This window comes from Akebia trifoliata, chromosome 5, assembly GCF_017979445.1.
Source record: "Akebia trifoliata isolate Shusen 1 chromosome 5, ASM1797944v1, whole genome shotgun sequence".
Taxonomy (NCBI): Eukaryota; Viridiplantae; Streptophyta; class Magnoliopsida; order Ranunculales; family Lardizabalaceae; genus Akebia; species Akebia trifoliata.
This window is the reverse complement of record NC_141379.1, coordinates 1,702,695-1,725,070: the sequence shown is the minus strand read 5'-3', so window position 1 is coordinate 1,725,070 and position 22,376 is coordinate 1,702,695. Positions and strand designations below refer to the sequence as shown.

Below are 22,376 nucleotides of genomic sequence, written 5' to 3'. Positions count from 1 at the left end.
TAAATTGGCCAAAACCTAAGAGGAAATCAAAGATTTAGTTTTATTTTGGGTGATTTAAACATACATTTTGGTGAATATTTGAGATACCTTTGTTTTCAAATTGATTACATACCACTTGACCTCGCTCTACTTTCAAAGACTCGCCTAACTTGGTAGAAAAATCAAGAGTTTTCTGTAAGAGGTTGAGACAATGGATTAAAGACTGTCGAATTGGCTAAAATTAATTTATCCTAGAGGATCAAGAGCTTGAAGACAAAGATTTTTGCGAGCCTTTTAGCCTTCAAATGTAGACTGAGGTCAAAGGGTGCATGTCATCAGTTTGAAAACATGGAGGGGTATGTCTATATCATCCGTTATTTTTCGTAGTACCTAACTATAAGTCCAATTTTTCTTGAACCCAAGCATGTAGTTTTAAGTACTTGGGCCATTTATTAGGCTGCCAATGAATTAGTTCAACCCAGTGAACCAATATGATCCAGCCCAATGACATTAGATCTTGTTAAAGGTATTGGATCCACTGGATTGGGTATGGACTTGGAATCATAATCAAATCGGTTATTGGAGCGGATTCAGATCAACCCAATTAAGTTGACCAAGTCAAAGGGGAGAAAGCCAATGGTGGTGATAACTAACAAAGAAGGGAAGCAAATATCAGATGGTTAAGACAATTAGATCAGATTGATTTCCAGTTGAGGAGATCCCATGCATGCCAACAATTCAATTTCACCATGAAGGGTTGTCACTTAAAAAATCCGAAAAGAGAATTCTGAATTTGGTTACTCAGAAAGGCTTTTCATAAGAAAATAATAAAAAATGTGAGGATAAACATCTGCTCTTAACGTCGTTCAAATAGAAAAGACATGGAGGTAAGGACATACCAATGTAACAGGTATACATGCACTGCTTATTTACTCAATGTGTCGTCTTCGAGCGATTTATCATCAGAAGAAGAGTTGAGATAAGAGATTACAAGGTCAGCTGCTATGCACCCTGAAGTTATTGCTTTGCCAACAGACAATCCATCCCTGTGGTTTCCTGCAAAAGGGTTCACATCACACATATGCCTTGTTCTGAAGGGTTCTGGAAAAGAGTCGTGATCCGTTACGGTGTCCCGTTCCTATAGTATAGATAGGAACGATGTCTACGTGACACATTTTGACTCGAGTATAAACACATTGGGCTGCATGCACAACTTCATTAGGAGCCAAGGTGTTTTAAACTCCAACTAAAGCATGTCACATAGACACCGTTCCTATTTTATAGGAACAAGACACCGTTCTCGATCCCTATTCCTTGGAAAAAGCTTATTTTGGTTTGTAGTCATCCAATATCTATCAAGATCCTGAGTCTGGTTTAGTGCCAGAGCCAACTCAGCTAAAAATAGTGTGTTTAGGCATATTTAGTGTGCTCCTTGTGATGTGGATTCATCAAGCAATAACTTTTTTACTTGATGGATATTTTTAATAAGGAAAATCCTGAGGGGACTTTGTTTTTCACCATGATTTTCACTGCGTTGATGTGATAGCCATAAATGTGTTTCCTCAAGATATGAGTAAAAAGCATTTATGGTTATGTGCACACCTCCACGTTAGAAATGTGAGTCGCAGTAAATCCCAATGTCACCCCAGCATTACTCTTTTAATAAATATTAAAAGACAACGGTTCTCAACATTGGTCATGATACGACGACTCAACAAGGTTCAGCCAATGAGTCTAGGAAAACTCTGCCAAAGCAAGCATGTTCAGAGTCGGCTGAGTTTTCTACCTAGGACGCTTGACAAATATGGTGTGGATACGACATTTCCACTTAGAATTGAAGTATCCAATATGCATAAGACACCCATTTTGAAGTGTTCAGCTAACAATAGGCCATAAGTCAGCTCTGTACAAACTTTAGTCTTTAGTGTGTACTTTACCTGCATAAAAGAACCCTGGAAGACTTTCTTCCATCTTTTTTATTGCTTCCAGAACTAAATTGTAGTCATGCCCATACAAGGGAAAGGCTTTACTCCAGCAGAAACGACTGCATTGAGTTACAAAAACACGGGCGAGAAGTACTTTTAAGGTCATGGGGTCAGCCTAACGTTACCCTCCAAAAAACAAGAAATAAGTAAGAATTAAGGAGGTTTCATACTTGACAAATTCCGGTTCTCCCTCTGCACCCAACAGCTTTCTGAGGTCAGAAGTAACTACCTGCTTCAACTCATCACTGTAAACACAGATAATATGATAAAGAGTCAGGCTAGCTTGACTAGCTTAGTAAGATTTCAAATCTTACCAAGGGTCGTTGGGCCCACACAGATTATGACAATGGCAATCCAACACCACAGCCCTCAAGATTTCATGGAAAACTCAGATTAAAAAAAAATCATTTTTTTACGCTTGATCCAAGGTGTTGAAAATGGATGCCACCGAACTCCCAAATTTAAAATTAAAATTCAATAGTGAAAAATAACATTTTTTATTAAAAAAAATTCAAGTTTTTAGAATTTTGTCCTCTACATTCCTATGGCATCTAATCATGTTTTTGGATGCCACAAGATGATGCGGTCAGGAAACTTTCCTTACTAAATAAGGAAAGTGTTTTTCCATGATAAAATACTTGTTAGTTGTTGGAAAAAAAGTGCGAGCGGAATTGTACCCAACAAAAAAAACAAAAAAGAAAAGAAAAGGGAAAGGAATTAATTCAAATCACAGGCCTGAATCATCCCTTACAGTGAAGCTTTTGCTAGATCTCTGTTCCGACTTCCTCCAACAAAAGTAGTATACAGATATAAATCACTAGGGGCACGATCTGGGAACATCATGGAAGAAAAGAGTGTACCTGTTTGATTCAAAGAGAAAAATTAAGGTAGTTCCATTGGTGAAAATAAATTTGGCATACAACCAATCCATGCACGGCATAAGCTTTACCAAGGGTTTTTAAACCATTCTGTTGTTCTTTGGAAGGAATAAGCACACCAAAGCCCTCAAGGGGTCTCTTGACATTCTCCTTCTTAAAGGTGGTAATTACAATCGATAGCGGCAAATAACTCACCTGCATTGTAAAGGCCAACAAAGAGACCATTGATGCTAATTAGTTAGCTTAAAGTCTACCAAAGAACTTCATGCTGATGTTCAAGGCCCACCTCTCAGTGCGGGCCACATCTCCACATACAATCTGTCCATTATAGTTATAATCATCCTAATTTTTAGGTGGGCTATTAGTCCAAAGATTGAACTAATTGATAATCATATACAAGCTAGAGAGTATGTGAATTAACATGAAGAATCAATGTGATGTTGTTTGTCAACATTAAGAAGCAGCACTACTTACCTCTGGAATAAAGTCGAGCACAAAAGGGATTTCCCTTCTTGTAATCTTCATTTCTTTAACATTACATAGTGGAGCCTGAGATGCATAAATAGCTTGTCAAGCAGGGATGATCGTTTTTTTTTTTTGGTGAAGAAGAATGGTAAAAAAAAATAGCCTACCACATGTGCAGTCTAACATCAAGCCTTACATAATTCTTACTAACACAATTAGTTAATTAAATTGAAATATCTGAAACTAAAATTTTATGCTATTCTAAAAAATCTAAAAAAATATAATTGGTCAAATTTTTTATTTTATTACTATTATTAAACTTGAAATTTTCAATAGAGCAGGTTTACTCACCGTCATAATGACTGCATCGAAAGATTGGTCTGGAGAATGTTCCTCATGGTTTGTCGCAATTGACCAATTGTCAAACATAGAGTGCTCATCATGGTTGTAAGATAATGATAGAACCTTTGATTTCAGTTTCAAATTATCTCCAATTTCTTTGTGTAACATGTCAGTGAGTACCTGCCAAAGACAGAAAGACCAGCAATGAAAGCTAGAAATGTTTAGCACGAACCACATCGATGCAACTAGAAGAATGTTTTAAAAACATTTGACCCCCCAAAGTCTACTTATGCAAACTAAAAGGATTTTCTATACAAACTAAAGGCCTTCTCGGCACAGATGAAACTGTTACAGCATCTGATCTAGCATGGCTAACTTAACAAGCATCATAAGGATAATTTGACAAAGTCTAGACAAGGTAGCAGTTTTGCATGCTGAAACAATAGCAAATATAATCACCAATGTCATCTTGTCACAAGGTTTTGAACATCACATTTACACAAACTTCAAAGGATTGCCAAGAAATTTTACAAGAACTACGTTAACTTTCAAGTGATTGCCAATACAAGTATACAAATGAAAACCGGGTATTAGTAACATAGGCTACCAGATGCAAAATCTGTCAATCTCTTAGCAAGGCATAGAGTCATTTTCACTTATTCACTTATAATGATGCTTACCTGCATTCCTCCCTGAAACGAAAATGAACCACGCTGACGCTTCTTTTTTCCTGAAGAAGTTTCCCTTTCCCCCTTTTCTTCTCTTTTTTGAGATAGTCTAGATCGAACAGCCCCAATTATGATTGAACCAAACCTGATGATATATAAAACAAACCGGTAACATATCCACTAATATTGATCTCAAAACAGGCAGCTAAAAAGACAAAGTTTTCTTTCAATGGAAACCATCAGTATCAAAAACATTACAATAGAGCTTCCTCAGTGACAGAGATCAGTATCTACACGAGTACAGCAGGTTTAATATGGCCATAATTCTAAGGTTAAAATCATATATATCCAACTTATCTCTGTTGGCATATTTGATTTAGAATCCTTCACTTCTCTGTTGCATGAATTCTTCTAAACAGCCCAAACGGCAGAGTGGAAGGGTTCACAATCTCATCAACTACTAGGACAGCACCTCTTTATTCCAAATATTTTGATGCCTTCATTACAACTGTCCACTAATAGCATAAAAAATTTCAAGAAAATGTCCACAGTTTCAAATCCTAATTCAATAGAGAAGGTTAGATTGCAACTAGCTTAGAATTAAACTGTGGCGAATGGATTCTTTAATGGTCATGGAAGGCCAGCATAACCATATATGCATCAAAACACTCTTCAACAGTGTTGTCAGTTGTCTCCATTACACATAATAAAACTATCTCAATGGACCCTCATTCATTTTAACATTTGGAGTTGCTCCAAGGATTCCATAGATACAATCATCTGATTTGTCCATCCTAGTGTTGCCATTCATCCATCTCAACATCTTCATATAAATTACTCACTCTATGCACATGTTGTTTCTTGATTGCTCCACATTTTTCTTCATATAATCAATCTTTCTCTCATGGAAAATCAAATAGAGATACGGAAATGATTGCTTTGGGGTTATGTTGGCAATCAATCTTTAAAAAAAAGGAAAACTCATCTCCATGCATGTCATTACTGTATCTTGAATGTAGAAGACATATTAAACTCTACCGAGCCTTGATGTTCATTATCAGGGGGAAAAAAAGAGGTAAATGGAGAAACCCAGTTGCGTGGGACTTACTTCTTTTCTAGATTCCATAGCTCTGGAAATGCATGAGGCATCTGTTTAAATGTAAAACAAGATAAGAAAGGACAATTAAATGAATTTCTGAGAAAGAAGGAAAAAAAGAAAAGTTTAGGTCAAGTCTGTTAGACTAGGTTATACACTTATACATAAGGGCGTTTCAATAAAAATAACAATTGTAGCTTATTGAGAGCCAAAAAAAAGTGAATTATTCTGTGGAAAAATTCCAGCACAAACTTCTTTTGCAAATATAGCATCATAATCAGTCGAAGAAAAGAAAATTTACATTTCTTGAAAGATTCACTTCAACAATAAGAAAGCATTACTCACTGACAATGAATCAGGATCTCCAGCACTTGTGCCCGCAAGAATAGGGTCAATGAGATATTCAACGACCTTTAAACAAAAATATGATCAGGAAAGCAGTAGGAATCACCAAAATAGGTTTATCAACTTAGGAGATTCACATCCATAAACAAGCCATTAGAAAAAAGAAAAATCTTTTAAAAAAACAGAATCAAAACATGTCTTTTCTTGAGGAGAATACAACAAAATACAGAATCATAGAAAAAAGTACGAGATAAAAGATATTTCTCATGACCCTAAAGAGAGATAAACACCTCTTGTCCAAAATGACGCTGAAAGAACTCTCCCACGCTGCACAGAAAGAACATGCAATCAGAATGTTAGAAGATGACTAAGTGGGAAGATTTCTTCCCTAAATTCCAAGGAGATGAAAGTTTATTTGCAATCTAATGGGCCTCTTGATTGAGATGATATAAAATTTATAGACAAATTGGTTTTAATTACCTTTCCTGTAAATTTTCATTAGACACCTTCGGCAAGTTACTTTTCTTAGCAGAAGATCTCCACAAAAATGGCTCCAAAATTATCTGAAACTGCAATCAGGAAGATGGACATTATATGGATATATATATATATATATAAAATATTGAAACAAGTTTATCGTAAATTTTCTACCTCAAGAGTATAAAAGTAGATGAACCAATAAAGTAAAAATGTTGGAAACAAACCTTTGACTGCATAGAAAGGAAACTGCTCTTGATCAGAGCAATAGGATTTGTGGGAACCTGATGCAAAATCAAGCAGAGATAATGATTTAGAGATAGATATGTAAACTAGATCAAAAATAAAGTGGAAGGAGAAAAGGAGAAAATAAACAAAAGAAATACTCCCTGTCCAGGTCAATAGAAAAGAAGCATAAGAAACATCCACGTTCAGAAGTACTTACTAGTTCTGGCTTCCCGTTTCTCACAATGTACCGCTTATTCTGTGAAATTGGCTGTATCATGAGAAAATAGTCAATTATAATAGGAAAACTAGCAACATATTAAGGAAACCATCAAACTGACAAAGTATATGATATCCACAAATAGACCCATACTTCAAATTTCAAATTCAAGGCTTCGAAACACAAATTCTTGCATGTCAAGATTTATAACTCGAACCAATTAAGAGTTTTCCAGCATTTTGAATTTGGAATCCTAACGCTCAATTTCTGGATTCAAACTGTTATATGTATTCTAATGCTTGGTCTACTAAATAGAACACAAAATACGATATGGTTTCTATTATAATTTTGTTTTTCAGTGTTGTGGTAACTCACATTATTCTTTGAGATATTTCGTCATTCTTTAGCAAGGACTTGGAAATCCTGATTAGCTAGGTCAGGTCCCCAACCAAGTTATGAGTTTTCAGTTATTCAATAGAACTACAGAAAACATGTATGGTGCTTTCATGGGACAAAAAAAGAGACATATTACCATATCTCTCATTCAAAGCAATGGGTTAAATGTTAATAAGAGTAGTTGATAACTCCAATCTTAATGCATTACTTACACCTAACCCTTTAATTAACCTACCATAGAGGGGGGAAAAAAACTAAAGAATTTTATTCCCAAATCTTTCATTACATCATCTCTTCCAAATGCCTCAAAAAGTGTATTTTAAAAACATGCCTATGAGCCACACTATTCAATCAGACCACCATAAATACTCAACCAAGAAAAATCTGATCTGAAGCCCTGCTAAAGGGTGTCTAAGCAGATATTATCCATTATCCTCATGGAACTAGCATTGAGTAACACTCGGTTCAGTCATTAAATTGCAAATATTAACCATGGAAACAATAAATTATAGTACATGGGTATTAAAAGAAAAGCACTCAAGTACATCTTATGGTACACATTCTTTCATAGAAAAACAAAAGAAAACAGAATGCACAACAACATCCAACTATATGTGAAAATTTACATAACAAAGGTTGCAGCTTTATGATCCACAAGTCAAGGTAAAATCCATACAAATTGCTGTTTCTCCCGAAGACCTAGATTGTCGAGCAATCTTCCAACCTCCTTCTCACCTTCTGTCTGCAAGGCAAAGGCCACTTGTTTAAAATCCACGTTAAACTTAGAGGGTATCACTAAACATCCTTTATATTTGGAAATGAGAAACTCATTCATCATATTTATTATCATCTTCTCTATCACCACCCAAGTACCCAAGTATAATAACATTTTAAGTAAATTCAAAATTAGATAAATCAATCATACTTACCATCATGGTATAAAATATCGTATCGATTGAATGTTTCCGTTAGTGGAAAAACAGATACGGTATCGGCCAATACATTCCCAAAACATTCAATGTTTCGGGGTCAATGTTTCTTATAGGTCTTGGCCGATTCTGATATGTATTAACCAATACATTTTGATACATTCCGATATTTTAAACCATGCTTACCATTGTATTTGCTCCTTCATCCCATATTAGACCATCCCGTAAAACACTTCTCAGTTTTCCCCCAGCCCTTTCTTCAGCTTCAAATAACGTGACATTCAAACCATGTGATTTGAGCTTGTATGCCGCTGCAAGCCCACTTTAAATCACAAAGAAATTACAAAATCAAATTTTGAACAAAAGAAAAAGTAATCTTCTATACAGTTTTAATGGGACATCTCTTTTCTCATTTTTGGCATAAATCAACTATGAGAAATTTGATATAACAACAAATGTTTATAAGTATATTGTACCATTACATTAAGGTGCCAACTTGCTAAGTCAGTAAGTCCATGAGTACTGACACTACGACCTGGGTTCAAAACCCACCTTCACCTACTATTACTAACCGCTAATCTGCCCGCTTATAAAAAAAAATTAATTATCTTTATATTTATATACCCATTATTTTTTTTTTTTAGTATTTATATATCAATTATACATACATGCATATGTACACACAGATTATTCTACTGAGACTTTTGGGATTGACCCAAACATGTCACGCACTCTTTCTTTCAGACACATAATGTCATTGTTATGTATGCTAACATAAGCACATCTGTCCATACATACATATATACATACATTGTATGGCACTGGTACGAGCAATGCAGTTTCGTCAAAACTTAAAATTTAACACTAGGGCAGATCGAGTATGCATATGTCACGATTTTCAACCAAGCCCTCAACATTAAATTATGCTAAAATCATAGAAGGAGGAAACAATTTAAGTACATTTCCAGCAAACATACCTAACACCGCCACCAACCACAGCTACAGATTTAATAGAACCTGAAAACCAAATTTGAGATTATAAATAACAAAATTTAACAACAACAACAACAAAAAGATTAAACAAAACATGCAACCTAGGTTAGTCATTCTACATCGAGTGTTGTTTGAGCTAATTATTCACTTATTCAATTTTCTCAGATTGAACTTCCGTGGCATTTGAATTAAAACTCAATTAAGACGAAATTTTGCAGAGAATTTCAAACTTTTAATTTGTAGAATTTCAGTTTTTAATAGTAGAGAGAGAGAGAGTACGGACCATTGCTTTTCTTATCTTCTTTTGAGCCCATTGCGAGCTTCTCTCTTCGTTCTCCTCAGTCACTGAAGTCTCTTGTGTTTCTGAAATTATCTAAGAGACTGAGAGAGGAAGTATTCGATGTTGAACGTGTACGTTTCCGCTGATCACTTTTCCAGGGATCGAATCCTGACCGTTAAATAATAGATAAAGGTTTAAAACTTTAAATGATCCTACGGTTCTAGCCAATCACTTTTGATACTTTTAGCTTGATCTGTTGGCTGTAATTTATATTGATTGTTGAGGTTCCCTAAGTGGGACCCGTTGATGGTGGGTCCCAACACCCAACACCCAAGTGTAACCAATCTCTTTCCCTCTCTCTCTCTCAGTCTCTCTATGAAAATCTATCTGGAATTCTGCCATTGAAGAACTTTCGAGAGCTTGGTTTCCAGAACATCGGAGAATCTTGTTGTTCTTCTAAAACTATTCATGGTAAATTATTTCCCTTCCATTCAATAGGGTTTCTGTTTGTGCTCTTTTAGAAAGATTGCTATGGTGAATGTTGTTTCTAGGGTTGAAAATCATATTAGATGACAGCTTGAATTTTTATGTCTGAAATTTCATTTCCTTCCTGTGAATTTAAATAGCTCCATTGCTTATACATTTGATGTTAAAAAAAAAAAAAGCTATTTTTCTTTCAAATTGATTTCATACTTGAAAAATTATATTTGAACAAGGTAATACTCAGACAATAAACAATCATGCATTTTTTAGTTCAAATGCAATCTGATCACGTTAAGTGATGTGAACTACCTACAAATTTAGCAAATAAAATCAAAAGGAAAAATGGATTGAGATGTGAACTACCTAATCAAAAGGAAAAGGAGAGACCTTAACAGCACAATTGTAGAGGAAGAAGGGGTAGAAGAAAAAGGAAAAGTAGAAAAGTTAAAAATAAGGATTTTAAGGTATATATAAATAAGAGATAAGTGATAGAAATCAGTGTTTTGAGGAGGGTATTCTTGGAAAAAATAATAATTCAGAATTCAAAAGTTTCATCCAACATCCCCCCATTGCTTAATCAAAAGTTCTCAATTTTGGTTCTTAAGGCTGAAATCTGAAACGAAACAAACAACAATAAAGCTTCTGAAGTCTGAATTTTAAAGGTGGACCACCTCTTTCAGACTTCAGAAGTGTTACCAAACACACACTAGGGGGCAATACGAAAAACAAGCAATCCAAGAAGATGAATACACGCCTGAAAGAGGGCTAAGAGTTACAAATGGAATCTCATTTGAAAACAAAATCCTAGAAGCACACTCCTGCAAAGTCTTTACTCATCTTCGACCAAAAAATGCCATTTTGACATGACTGACGAACTCTTCATGGATTTGATTGCATGTTGTAAATCATGTAAGAACGAAGAACAACCAATTACTTTTTATGTAATAATAAAGATAATGGTGGATTCTATAATGGGTTTGTCGTGTTTCATTTGCTTCATAGATGAGAGAATACTTGTTGTCATGTTTCATTTGCTTCATAGATGACTTCAAATGGAAATGAGTAGAACTTATAATATATCGACTGCGATAAATGCTAATTAAAATCTTGTAAGGGAATTAAAACTGAATCTCTAAAATGCCGTACTCCATGTGAGTCCAATACAGAAACTCCACCCGTTTAGAAGAATCCATGCAACATTCCCCATTATCACCCAACTTTATTTTATCCATCACCGGACCACATTTCTTTCTCTATCTCCCATCTCCATATCCTCTCTTCATGTAATCTTGTTTGTCATCATTGTTGTCCTAATTTCATGCGTCCTTCCCTCCTTTTTCTCCTTTTCATTGCATCATGATCAAATGATTTCAAAATCTCATTTTCTTCCTCAATGGCTAGACCGTATACCTGAACTGATCCATATAATAGGTTTCCTGTCCAAAACTAATCATCAATTGGATTTCTTGAAAAATATAATTGAGTATGGTACAGTTGATTTCTCTCTAACCCGTGTCCTCTGAATGTGCTTCTTGTAATTGTAATCTACTCATCCATGTTTTCATAGGTTTGGTTAGGATTGTGTCTAGTGAAGCTTATCAACATTGGACAGATGTGAACATTCTAAGACCACACCTTATCAAAAATTTGGTCGTTTGTGTCGAATAAAACATATAGAAATCATAATTTTCTATATAATAATGGAGGGAGTAATTTCCTAAAAACCGTGAAGGTGCCAACTTAGCTAAGTTGCCAAGACGTGTGGAATTTTCATACTATTTTCCCAAAATCTCTCTTAAACTTGAGTTTTAAGTGAGAAGTGCAATGGTTCTTGAGTTTGAAATCAATGGGCTCTAAAGCAAGTTTTCAACCCATTACCTACCATTGTTGAAATTTCATCATGCTTGCTAAAGATATACCACGTTTACTTGTTGGTCGACCCATTGAGGGACAATAACCAACCAATTTTAGTACCAATATCAGTGTTATAAACATATGCAAAAGCCTTCACCCTTCAAAACAATTCATTCCGTGACTTTGAAAATTGAGAGACAATACCCAACCAATTTTATTGACATTATCACATTAAAATATATGCAAAAGCTTTCATCCTTCGATACAATTCATCCCGACTTTGAAAATTCTGATCAAGACAATTCACTGAGCTTGTGCAATCTGAATGTTTTGTTACAGGCAGTGAATCCAATTTAAGGCTTTTCATCATTTTATTTGAACCTACAAGTAATCAAATGGTTGGGGAATCATGAGAAGTATGTTTCTACGATCAAGTAGAACTTGGGGAGATCATTTATATCTCAGAGTATGTGGAGTGCAATATAATTTGGTTCATTAGTGGTATATCTCAACTGGGTTTATGAGTTGTTAATTTTTATGCTCTCGTCTTTAACTCCGATCATTCATCTCTCTTGTAATGTTATAGGCGTATAGTTGTAATGAGTATACCATTGATGGAATTGTTCTTGAGGCATTGTTGGGGAGCTAAGAGGCAGATGAGACAATTAACTTGCAGTAATACCAGGAGGTTCATCTGGCCCACTAATTCCCAAGCATATATGTGATGTTGTGCTGATGGATTATGATGCACTCAAGGTTGTTCAATTGGGGTTGGGGACCGCTATGGTGATGGTGATGGACAAGTCAACTGACGTCATGGAATGCTATTTCAAGGTTTTCTTACTTCTACAAAGCACGAGAGCTGTGGGCAGTGCACAACAGGATGGCTATGGGCTATGGATGATCATGGAAAGGATGAAGGCAGGGAATGCCAAGCTGGAGGAGATTGACATGCTTCAGGAGGTTACAAAGCAGATCCTTGCCTCTCTAACAAGGTTGTTGCCCTTACCATGAAGGATCTGCTATACTATTTCTATGGCACATTATATGTCAAGAGTCGAGACAATGGAGACAGGATTCACATGTCCCCTTACCGTCACATCGAGGAACTATAAAGGCCTAGTGTGATAATGCGGTTTTGATGTTTTCATAATATGTTGTGGTTCTCGGTTGGTCTGCTTGATGAACTTGGCATTGGATTGAAAATTTGTTTGTTGGATGATCTATGTTTTTCTTGTGTCAAATAAAATTGTTGTAGACATCTGAACATTGTGACACAAATTTTTAATAAGTTCATATTTCGATGCGCAGGGAAATACCCGATTTGGTGGATATTGTGGAATGAAAGGGTTGCAGGAACTTCATGGTTTGGGGGAGAGCTAACTTGTGTTGATCGGCATGGTTTTTGAATCTCTTCCGAGGCTGAGATGACTTGGTATCATCCACCAAAGAGACGGATAGACAAGTCAAACAAATGTCTCATTGTTGAATGAAACGACTCAAACTTATCAGAAAACTTATCCGAGATGACTGGGTCTTGTTCATGGACGAGACGTCAAAATGGATTCCATAACCAAAACGGGTTCTATAATGATAGTTGACAGTCATACAAAATGATTGGTTTTTCCAGGCCGTGAAAGCTCACAGAACCAAGAGAAGAATGTATTTGAATCATCAAGAAATTGCAATGCCCCCCGCATTTTCATTGAACCATTTGTTTTGCAATTTTTTTCCCTGAGTGGGAAACCATTTAAGATCTGAAATAAGCGGAAGAGAATATTCAAAAATTATAACAAATTACAGAAAATTCAAAAATTATTGTCTACAACAAATTACAGAAAATTGAATTTTGCTAGAGTTTTCCAATTTAAAAACTTCACTGACGCCTTAACTACTAATCCTTTTCTCCTCAAGAGAGAGAAAATTTTGATTGAATATAATTGGCAGGGGCCGCGCGAACGCGTACCCCCTCTGACACAAATTATGACGTACACTCTCCCACTTGGGGAGATGTTAGGCGGGCGCCTCTCCTGAGTGCAATGGAGACCGCCAACCTAGGCCATGGGCCTTCTTGATCACCCATAGACCCCGTCCAGGTAAGTATGGTTGACGTTCACCAATCTGGTATTATTTATAACATCTCTTCAACACGTTTCCCTTTATTCTTACCGATGTGGGACTAAAATTGTAACCTCTTCTTGATTTTAGAGTTCCGTCTAAACACCTAACCCTATTTGACGTGGACAATAATAGGGTTACATATTTCTAACTTATTTATAATTAGAAGAAGATGAACTCAACAGCTGGTTTGCCCGAGAGGTTAAGGGGGAAGACTTAAGATCTTCTGCACATAAGTGCGCATGGGTTCGAACCCCATAGCCAGCACTTTAATATTTTACTTAATTCTATTTAAACTTATATATTTCTCTCTCTCTCTCTCTTTTTAATTTTTATGTTCCACTTAATTCTATTTAAACCTACATATTTCTTTAGAGTCGGGATATCCCAAGAATATAGTATAAATCTCGAAGATCCTCATAGTTGGATTTAGTATTTACACAATTGAAATTATGTGTGAACATATGAGTACACTTTCACTAATCTATATATCCTAACCCTTCTTTAAATTCATGTCTTTATTCCTATCGTAAAGCATTCATCGACATCTTTTTTTTGGAAGCTTTTTCGTTGACATCTTCTTACCCTTTCAAGTTTTCAAATTGCAAATCCCTTCGCATTGTTGTTATTTGTCGTGACATCAATGTGTCGCAAACCAACGTACATGGACAACGATAGAGTATATTCGATACAACTTCTATAAGAACACATGTAATGATTTCAAATCTCAAACTAAATTAGGACAACTAGGGCAAATCAGCTAGGTCTCATAAGCATTTAAATAAGATTGCCAATGTTAAATGCCTATCACATTGACTTGTCCAAGGTTTGAGTTTTGCGAGATAAGATTTTGAAAATCTCATCCAAATCATTTCGGTAACAATTGAGTTTTGACATCTAATGATCAACAATGTACATTTTCTTTGTTTGCATTTACAAATTGAAGAAAAAAAAACATTCATTTTCGTTTGGTTTAGTTATTTCGATCCTAGTGATTCTAACGATCAACTATGTCCGTTTTCCTTATTTTCTTTTAGTTAAGCTCAATTGTATCTGTAGTGAAAAAATTCTCACCTCCACCCCAAGATTCATAGTATTATCAGATCAAATTTGTACCTGTCAAAGAAACTCTAATGCCAAAGTTAGATTGTCAAATAAAGTTCTACTGGAATCAATTGATTTAGAATAAACAAAGTTACTTTTATTTATACTTGTGGACTTTCCTCATTTTTTTTAGTCATCTTTCCTTTACACTTCTTTCATTTGTGCCGTAATCTAACTTAATCTCTCTCTTTCCTTGTTAGACTTGATCATGATTTTATTCTTTTTTAGACTCGATCTTGATTTCTCTTTGATCTTCAGAATTCAGACCAATCCATTCCTTTCGTGTGGATCTCGACCACTACTCCCAAAAAAGTGGACAATACTCTCTTTTGCTACTTTGAAACCCCTTCATGTTGATCTTATGTGATTGTCGAGAAAAATATTTTATTAAAAATGAATTAGTGTTTATAAAAGTACCCTTAACGGATGGTAATTGGATTGAATATAGAAATAAATGAATCCAATTTTTTTCATCTTCTAATCTTCAAATTTGAATATGAAATTCAATGGATATTCTATTCTAGATCAATATTTGAATTTGATTATCTGATTAAATATAATTATTATATGGATTCGATTCGATTCGAATCAAGTATCAAAAAATTTCAAATAAATTTTGATTATTCAAATCAGATAGGATAATCTATTTCCATTAATAAGACTACATTAAATGATGCGAAGCATTATATTTAAATTTTTTTAAATTCACTCCTTGAGTATCCATTTATTCAATTGTAAATTTTATAATTTTTAAATACAAATACATAGTTGTTAAAATTATTTAAACCGATTTGAAAGCAATTGACTCGTGTGAAACGAGATGACTCTTCCGAGTCATCCCGGTCGAGGCAACGTGAAAAAACCGGGTTTAAAAACCATGTCTCGACTCTCGACAGTCCGCCTTTAACATTTCTTGTTTCTCAAGTAGCATTGCTTCACCACATCTCTCTCTGTATCAGATCTCCGAATCGATTTCGAAGGTACACATAGTCTCTCTCTGATCTCAAAACTAAATGGAATTGTAGGGTTTATCGGTAAACCCTGATCATGTGAGATAAAAAATTCAAGAACTTGTTACGCTAGGGTAAAAATTCTCATATTGTTTTGTAGATTGTATCTTTCTAGGGTTTTTTTAATGCATTTTTACCTTAATCGCAATCTCTTGTTGTATCTGAAAACTTGTTTTTTTAACCCTAACTATTCTCTACTTATTTATCGACATTTAAACAAAGAATTAGGTTAGAAGAATCAGTAAGCAAGTAGTATAGATTCTAGCTTGCCCATCAAGAAAATGGGTTTCTCTTGGAAACATAGAATGATTCTGATAATTTATACTTATATGTTAGTTAAACATGATTAGAAACTCAGATTGTCTTAGAAAACAGCTTGTCAAAGAGTCAATTAGAATTTGAAATGTTGATGTATGAATTTGTAATTTACCATAGAATAATTCTGATAATTTATACTTATATGTTTTTTTTTTTTGAAAAGTATAATATATTGATTAAGAGAGAAAAAAGTACAAGGGGGCTGAGAAAGCCTCCAAAAGAGAAAGAAAGAAAACTTAAGCTACACTATTCACATAAAGATTGCCATCTAAAAACAAAATCTTCAAAAGTTGTCCCCACGAACTGAATGATCTGTTTAGACCACATGTATAAAAGGCCCAAAATCTCCAAGAAGCATGCATGAGAATTACTACTCTTATTGTTGAACACTCTATTGTTTCTCTCCTTCCATACCCCCCAAGCAATAGCCGTCGGTAGCATATTCCACAGGATCCTCTTTTTGGTGTGAAAAGCATTACTGGTCCACTCTACTAACAAAGAAGAGAACTCACGAGGGGGGACCCAAAAAACATGGAAAAGCTCGAGGAACTTTGACCAAATAATATACACAAAAGGACAGTGGATTAAAATATGATTAACAGATTTCCCGTCTCTCAAGCAGAGGGGACAACAATTAGGGGTGATCCATCCCCGCACAATCAGATTATCCAATGTAAGAATCCTACCGAGGGACGCCAACCAAACAAAGAAAGATATTTTAGAGGGGACTAACCTTGACCAAATAATGGAAGTCGAAAGTGTTCGCTATGTATTAGCAGTAAGCTACATGTAGAAGGATCTGACTGAGAATCTCGAGTCCTTAGCCCTTATCCACTCCCATTTATCCTGTTCGCTTTCGTTGATGTGAAATGTATGCAGAAGATCAAGGAAAGATGTCACTTCGGTTAGCTCCCAGTCATTAAAGTTCCTTCTGAACCCCAAATCCTAAGTAGGACCAGACTCATTGCCAATCAAACACTACTGGATAGAACAGTTCTTCTTAATAGAACAAGCGTACAAAGATGGATATTGAGAAGCCAGAGGCGAGGTGCCACACCAAATATCCTCCCAAAATCTAATTTTGTCTCCCATAATTTATACTTATATGTTAGTTAACATGATTAAAATCCCAGATTGTCTAAGAAGTCAGCTTGTAAAAGAGTTAATTTGTATTTGAAATGTTGATGTATGAATTTGTAATGTACCATAGAATAATAATAATAATTTTTTTTTGTAGGTATATAAGCATGAAACTCGATACGAGTGGCCTTGAATCGTCTTCTTCCATACCATTTGGGGGAAGCCATGAGTTTGACGGAGGATTTTCAACTGCCCCATCATTTGAGCTCCCTAGTAGTAATGACGTGAGTCTTTGACGACGTGTTTTTTTTGTTTGTGCTTATGTCTGATTCCCATTTTAAATGAGAATCTAACTTCTGAAGGTAAATTTCTTTTTTTCCCCTTTGTTTCAGTTTGACGACTTTCAGAAAAAAGCTGTACAGATGGTGAAGCCAGCAAAAGGGACAACAACTCTCGCATTTATTTTTAAGGAAGGTGTCATGGTCGCTGCCGATTCTCGGGCTAGCATGGGAGGATATATCTGTATGTAGCTAAACCACTTACAGTGAGCAATTCTGTTTGTTGGGCATTTAGTACGAGATACACTATTAGGAATTTTTTCTAAAGAGAAAAAAAAATATACAATAACATAAACAATATTTTTTCTATAGGTACTTCTTGCCAATATTTTGAAGAGTGCAACTCTCAAGTCACGTAGTCTTAAGGGGATTTAAAAAACATATATACAATAACATAAAGAAAATAGAAAAGGAATATATAACATCTTGTTTGGCCCTAATCTTTACATGCCTTACTTGATTTGCAACTCCTACAATCACTTGTTCTTTTTATTCCTTTTCTACTATTTTATGTTTCTTCCCTATTTTTTTAATCTGTCTACGACGAATTTACTCTGTCGTTGCTTCTAGTCTAAGAGTGGTGTAATGCTTTTTTAGTTAAGAGTGCTTGCTACACTTACATATTTTTTTTTGAGGGATTAGAATTCGGAAGTTGGAAGTATGAAACTATGTGGTTCATTTTTAATATGATGTTCGTGAGTTTACAATTTGGATTTGGACCAACATTTTAAGACCCTTACTGACCATTGAACCATCAAAGGAGCTGGATTGGGTTCAACCAGCTGAAGAGATTAGTTTGACACATGACATAGTAGATGTCATTATAAAACTAGTTTAGTGTAAAATAATTCTTTTAAAAAAAATCCAATAAAGGTAAAAATTGTGGTTAGATCTTTCGTAAGATCATTTAGTTTCAGTCAGTTTTTTATTTATAAGTATTTCAGTCAGGTTTTTTTAGTAAAACTTTACGTTCGTTTCCTTGGACTTATTTTAAAGTTTACACTTAATCTATACATATAAAAAAAGGTTTACACTTAATCTATAGGTACATTCCATTTGTATTTATTGAGATTTCTTTAATAACTTGATTAGTTTTTAACAAATAAAAAGTAATTTCACACGAACCCAGACAGTTTGGCTTCAACCCAACAAGTTTGAATGGGTGACTAGCTGTTCTCTTAGCCTGTTTGAAGGACCGTTTGATTGACCTGTCCAGACCAAGTCGTAGAACTTTAATTTGGATATATTAAACTATGAAAGGTTACAAAATGGATTATCATAATTTTTTCCTTTTCTTTCTATATTTTATTAGATTTTTTTTTCTTCTGCTTGAATTTTGCCCTTTATTTATATATATTTTTTAATTATTCTTTCTATTTAAAACATGCATACTTGCAAGGCTCACACTTCGAGCCCAAACTAGTGGAATGCCTAATGCCGCATTTGATTACGCTGTTGCTAAGAACATGCCCCTAAGATCCACCCTTCCTGTTTCAAACTTCTATTCTATAATAATGCTATTAAAACTTGTTTGCAACAGATATATTAGACTATTAGACAGATATATTAGCAATTGCTGGTCTTACCCTGCTTTAGGCTTGTGGCTTCTTATAAAAAGCATCAATTCACACCAATTTTTAATCATCCCTTTATTTAGAAATTTTCATTATGGAATTATTTTGCACGAGGTTTGGCGTTCTGACATTGTGAAGGGCATACCATCACAGTGGCCTCATGTAAAAAATATACGGCATAGCTTATGTTGATTTGATGTATGCATTGCTTATAAAACTGGGCATTTAAAACCATTTTGGAATGTGAGCTTAAATAATTCTATCGATGGCCATCTAGCTTAAACACATTCCCAATGTTTGCAGCGTCGCAGTCTGTTAAGAAAATCATTGAAATTAATCCCTACATGCTTGGCACAATGGCCGGAGGAGCTGCTGATTGCCAGTTTTGGCATAGAAATCTGGGCATCAAGGTAAATATATCATGCTTTTTCTTCAATTCCTCTTCCCCCCAATTAATATTTTGCTTTTATATTATAAATAAGGAAATTGTGTGGTAGTACTCGCTACTATATTTTCCAGTAGTAAGATCATCTCATTGTGTGACACGTGTTTTGCTCATCACTTTGGACCCCATGCAAAAAAGTCATAAATTACGATATACTCCTGAAATTGTGGCCCAAGATCATTCTGACCATCTGATGTATGGAACATTTATCCACCATTCAATATAACAAATCAATGGTCAATTGAATCAGATAAATCATCCGAAGTACCACACAAACTTTTTTATGGAAACACTGTAAGAAGTCTATGCCTCTGATGATTTTAAACATGTAACCACTCAATAAGGTTAATTTTTTGACATAAGTAATCTCTTGGTTGGGAAATCTTGAACCATTGAGTTGTGGCTCTGGATCCTCCGCCCTCATGTATAACATATTCCAGACCCTGCATGTAATTTTTTGAATAAAATCCATGGTTGACTGATCAAAAGGTCTGTCCATTTTGTATTCTCAGTGCCGCTTGCATGAGCTGGCAAACAAGCGAAGGATTTCAGTTACGGGAGCATCGAAGTTGCTGGCCAACATTCTCTACTCGTACCGTGGAATGGGTCTATCCGTTGGTACCATGATTGCTGGATGGGATGAAACAGTAATGAAGTTGCTACTCATCCATCACATAATATTTTCTGTCTCATACGGTTTATTAATTATGTCTGTTTTCTTCTGTGTCAGGGTCCTGGATTGTATTACGTAGACAGCGAAGGAGGAAGGCTTAAAGGAACACGTTTCTCTGTTGGGTCCGGTTCACCATATGCTTATGGCGTATTGGATAATGGGTACATTCTTTTTTAGATTTGCTAGTGGCACCCCCCAACTTTTACTTATTACGCCTCAATTTCTTAAATTATTTCACACCCCAATTAAAGATTAAAACATTATAGCACTGATTAAACAATTTCAGTAGTTGTTTACAATTATGATTAGGCTCATATAAAATCCTAAATCCAAAAGATAGAAGTCTAGCAAAAACACGAGAGCTTTTATTGCCACCCCAACATTTACTTATTCTTTTTATTTTAATTGGTATGTAACAAGTAAGAGTTAGGGTGCCAATAGCAGCTCTCTTCTTTTTTAGTATCACCCAGTTTTTTAGTGTGTAGTTTGGGTTGAACTCTCTTGGCTCTTATATTCTTTTAACCATTGTCCTACCAGGTACAAGTATGATATGTGCATCGAAGAAGCTGCAGAATTGGCCCGCCGTGCCATTTACCATGCAACATTCCGTGATGCAGCTAGTGGTGGAGTTGCTAGCGGTACGTATCTCTCTCTCTCTCTCTCTCTGTGGTATTTAGTAGTTCGATTCTATATAAACTTATGGGTCATAGTTCTCAGTTTACTATGTTGGACCGGATGGATGGAAGAAACTATCTGGGGATGATGTTGGTGAACTCCACTACAAATATTACCCAGTTGTTCCAAGTACAGTTGAACAGGAAATGGCCGAGGTGACGGCAGCTTGAGTGAAAGAGGATTGGCTGTTTAAAAAGGTTTGTTTTTTTTTATCTTAAGCCATGATGAATTATGAATTCTTCACCTTAATTTCAAGAACTCATTATATGGATTTGGGTGATTCCTTCAAAACTACAAGACAGGCTTGGGATTCAGTAGCTGTCAGCCTCCCATGTATCTACTGTTTTGATATTTTTATGAAATTGGAGTTTCAGATTTTTCTTTACTTTTTTGTTTGAATGATTGATTGATAAAGCAATTATTCCCTTTTTTAACTGTTTATTGGCATGAAGGCCAGCCCTTCAGCTCTAGCTGATGACAATCGTGAGAGGAGTTTGCTACCCACCGATCCTACTCATGGGATGTTAAATAGTTTTTTGACCTTTTTTAACTCATGATGGGCCCATATTTGTTGGATCTTTGATGTGCATCTCAAGGCGCAATGGATGGCCTGGACATAAGGACTACTTTAATAATACTGCCACACAAGTCATAAACAGGAAATCCAAGAAGGCTGGGTTTTATTGGCAATTGGTGGCTTCCATAAATGAATAACTTCTATTGCCACACCAATGTTTTTTAGTTACACTAATTTTATGCTCTCTCAAACCTAATCCTAATCGGTCATTAAGAGAAAAATCAACAAATCCCAATCATCCATCCTCCACTCCCTTCCTCTTGTGTCTCAGAGAATAAGAATGCCACCACCCAATGAAAATTGCTCAATTCGAGATTGGGTGTTATAAGATGGAAAATGCTGAGGTGAAATGGTATTTACTGCGATTCTCACAATTCTGATGTGGGATGTGCATATAACCATAGATGTGTCTCCTCGTGATGCGAGTAAAAATCATCTACGGTTATGTACGCATCTTCCACATCAGACTTGTGAGAATTTGCAGTAAATCCTGTGTCACCCCAGCATCACTCTAAGAAGATAGTGCCGTGAGTATGTGACTGTAGAAGTCTATAAATAGTCTTTCTGACAGTCCCCAACGATGGGTGGAGCCAGAATTTTGCTCGTGGGGGCTATCAAGACCAAAAAAAAATAATAATAATTTTGAGTCCTGATTTTCTGATGCCCCTTCCCCGCACACCTTTACACGCCCCTGATGTGGCACGTGATAGAATCATAGATTCTTCTTCTCAGATACACAACACCACATATTTATGGGGATGTACAATTGTGTGCCCCAAGGGGGGAAAATCTATGGTTCTAATACATGCCATGTCGGGGGCATGTGAGGGGCCAAAAATTTGTGGGGGC

At 35.5% G+C, this 22,376-nt stretch overlaps 3 protein-coding genes and 2 non-coding genes across 9 annotated transcripts; 3 read left to right on the top strand and 2 right to left on the bottom strand.

The window, feature by feature from the left end:
- Positions 1-771: 771 nt before the first annotated feature.
- HEMG2 (Flavin containing amine oxidoreductase family) lies at positions 772-9,417 on the bottom strand. Of its 3 annotated transcripts, none has more exons than XM_086441924.1 (18): positions 9,282-9,417; positions 8,983-9,022; positions 8,192-8,327; positions 7,753-7,818; positions 6,681-6,731; positions 6,463-6,519; positions 6,239-6,327; positions 6,049-6,085; positions 5,759-5,824; positions 5,426-5,466; positions 4,330-4,462; positions 3,659-3,829; positions 3,317-3,391; positions 2,914-3,037; positions 2,716-2,824; positions 2,135-2,209; positions 1,917-2,023; positions 772-1,035 (listed from the first exon to the last, which is right to left on the bottom strand). In XM_086441924.1, the coding sequence occupies exons 1-18, from the start codon at positions 9,310-9,312 to the stop codon at positions 905-907; spliced, it is 1,539 nt and encodes a 512-aa protein (XP_086298050.1). In that variant the 5' UTR covers positions 9,313-9,417; the 3' UTR covers positions 772-904. The 3 variants fall into 3 exon arrangements, 2 of the variants coding, with proteins under 2 accessions (XP_086298050.1, XP_086298051.1); XM_086441925.1 differs by having other exon boundaries at positions 8,192-8,316; positions 9,282-9,383; XR_015178282.1 differs by lacking the exon at positions 772-1,035 and having other exon boundaries at positions 1,961-2,023; positions 2,700-2,824.
- A 190-nt stretch (positions 9,418-9,607) lies between these two features.
- LOC147400878 (NADH dehydrogenase [ubiquinone] flavoprotein 1, mitochondrial-like) lies at positions 9,608-13,378 on the top strand. 3 transcript variants are annotated; one of them, XM_086441926.1, is made up of 4 exons: positions 9,608-9,749; positions 11,955-12,081; positions 12,202-12,610; positions 12,927-13,378. In XM_086441926.1, the coding sequence occupies exons 3-4, from the start codon at positions 12,351-12,353 to the stop codon at positions 12,958-12,960; spliced, it is 294 nt and encodes a 97-aa protein (XP_086298052.1). In that variant the 5' UTR covers positions 9,608-9,749; positions 11,955-12,081; positions 12,202-12,350; the 3' UTR covers positions 12,961-13,378. The 3 variants fall into 3 exon arrangements, with proteins under 3 accessions (XP_086298052.1, XP_086298053.1, XP_086298054.1); XM_086441927.1 differs by having other exon boundaries at positions 11,955-12,116; XM_086441928.1 differs by lacking the exon at positions 11,955-12,081 and having other exon boundaries at positions 9,654-9,749.
- A 181-nt stretch (positions 13,379-13,559) lies between these two features.
- On the bottom strand, positions 13,560-13,719 carry LOC147400877 (U1 spliceosomal RNA). The gene has a single exon (XR_015178963.1). It is a non-coding gene; the product is annotated as a U1 spliceosomal RNA (small nuclear RNA).
- A 198-nt stretch (positions 13,720-13,917) lies between these two features.
- Positions 13,918-14,000, top strand: TRNAL-UAA (transfer RNA leucine (anticodon UAA)). Its single transcript has one exon. It is a non-coding gene; the product is annotated as a tRNA-Leu (tRNA).
- A 1,674-nt stretch (positions 14,001-15,674) lies between these two features.
- On the top strand, positions 15,675-21,335 carry LOC147400875 (proteasome subunit beta type-5-like). Its single transcript, XM_086441923.1, has 8 exons — positions 15,675-15,817; positions 17,403-17,529; positions 17,638-17,767; positions 19,461-19,567; positions 20,115-20,249; positions 20,333-20,436; positions 20,813-20,913; positions 20,993-21,335. The coding sequence occupies exons 2-8, from the start codon at positions 17,413-17,415 to the stop codon at positions 21,118-21,120; spliced, it is 822 nt and encodes a 273-aa protein (XP_086298049.1). The 5' UTR covers positions 15,675-15,817; positions 17,403-17,412; the 3' UTR covers positions 21,121-21,335.
- The last annotated feature ends 1,041 nt before the right edge of the window (positions 21,336-22,376 follow it).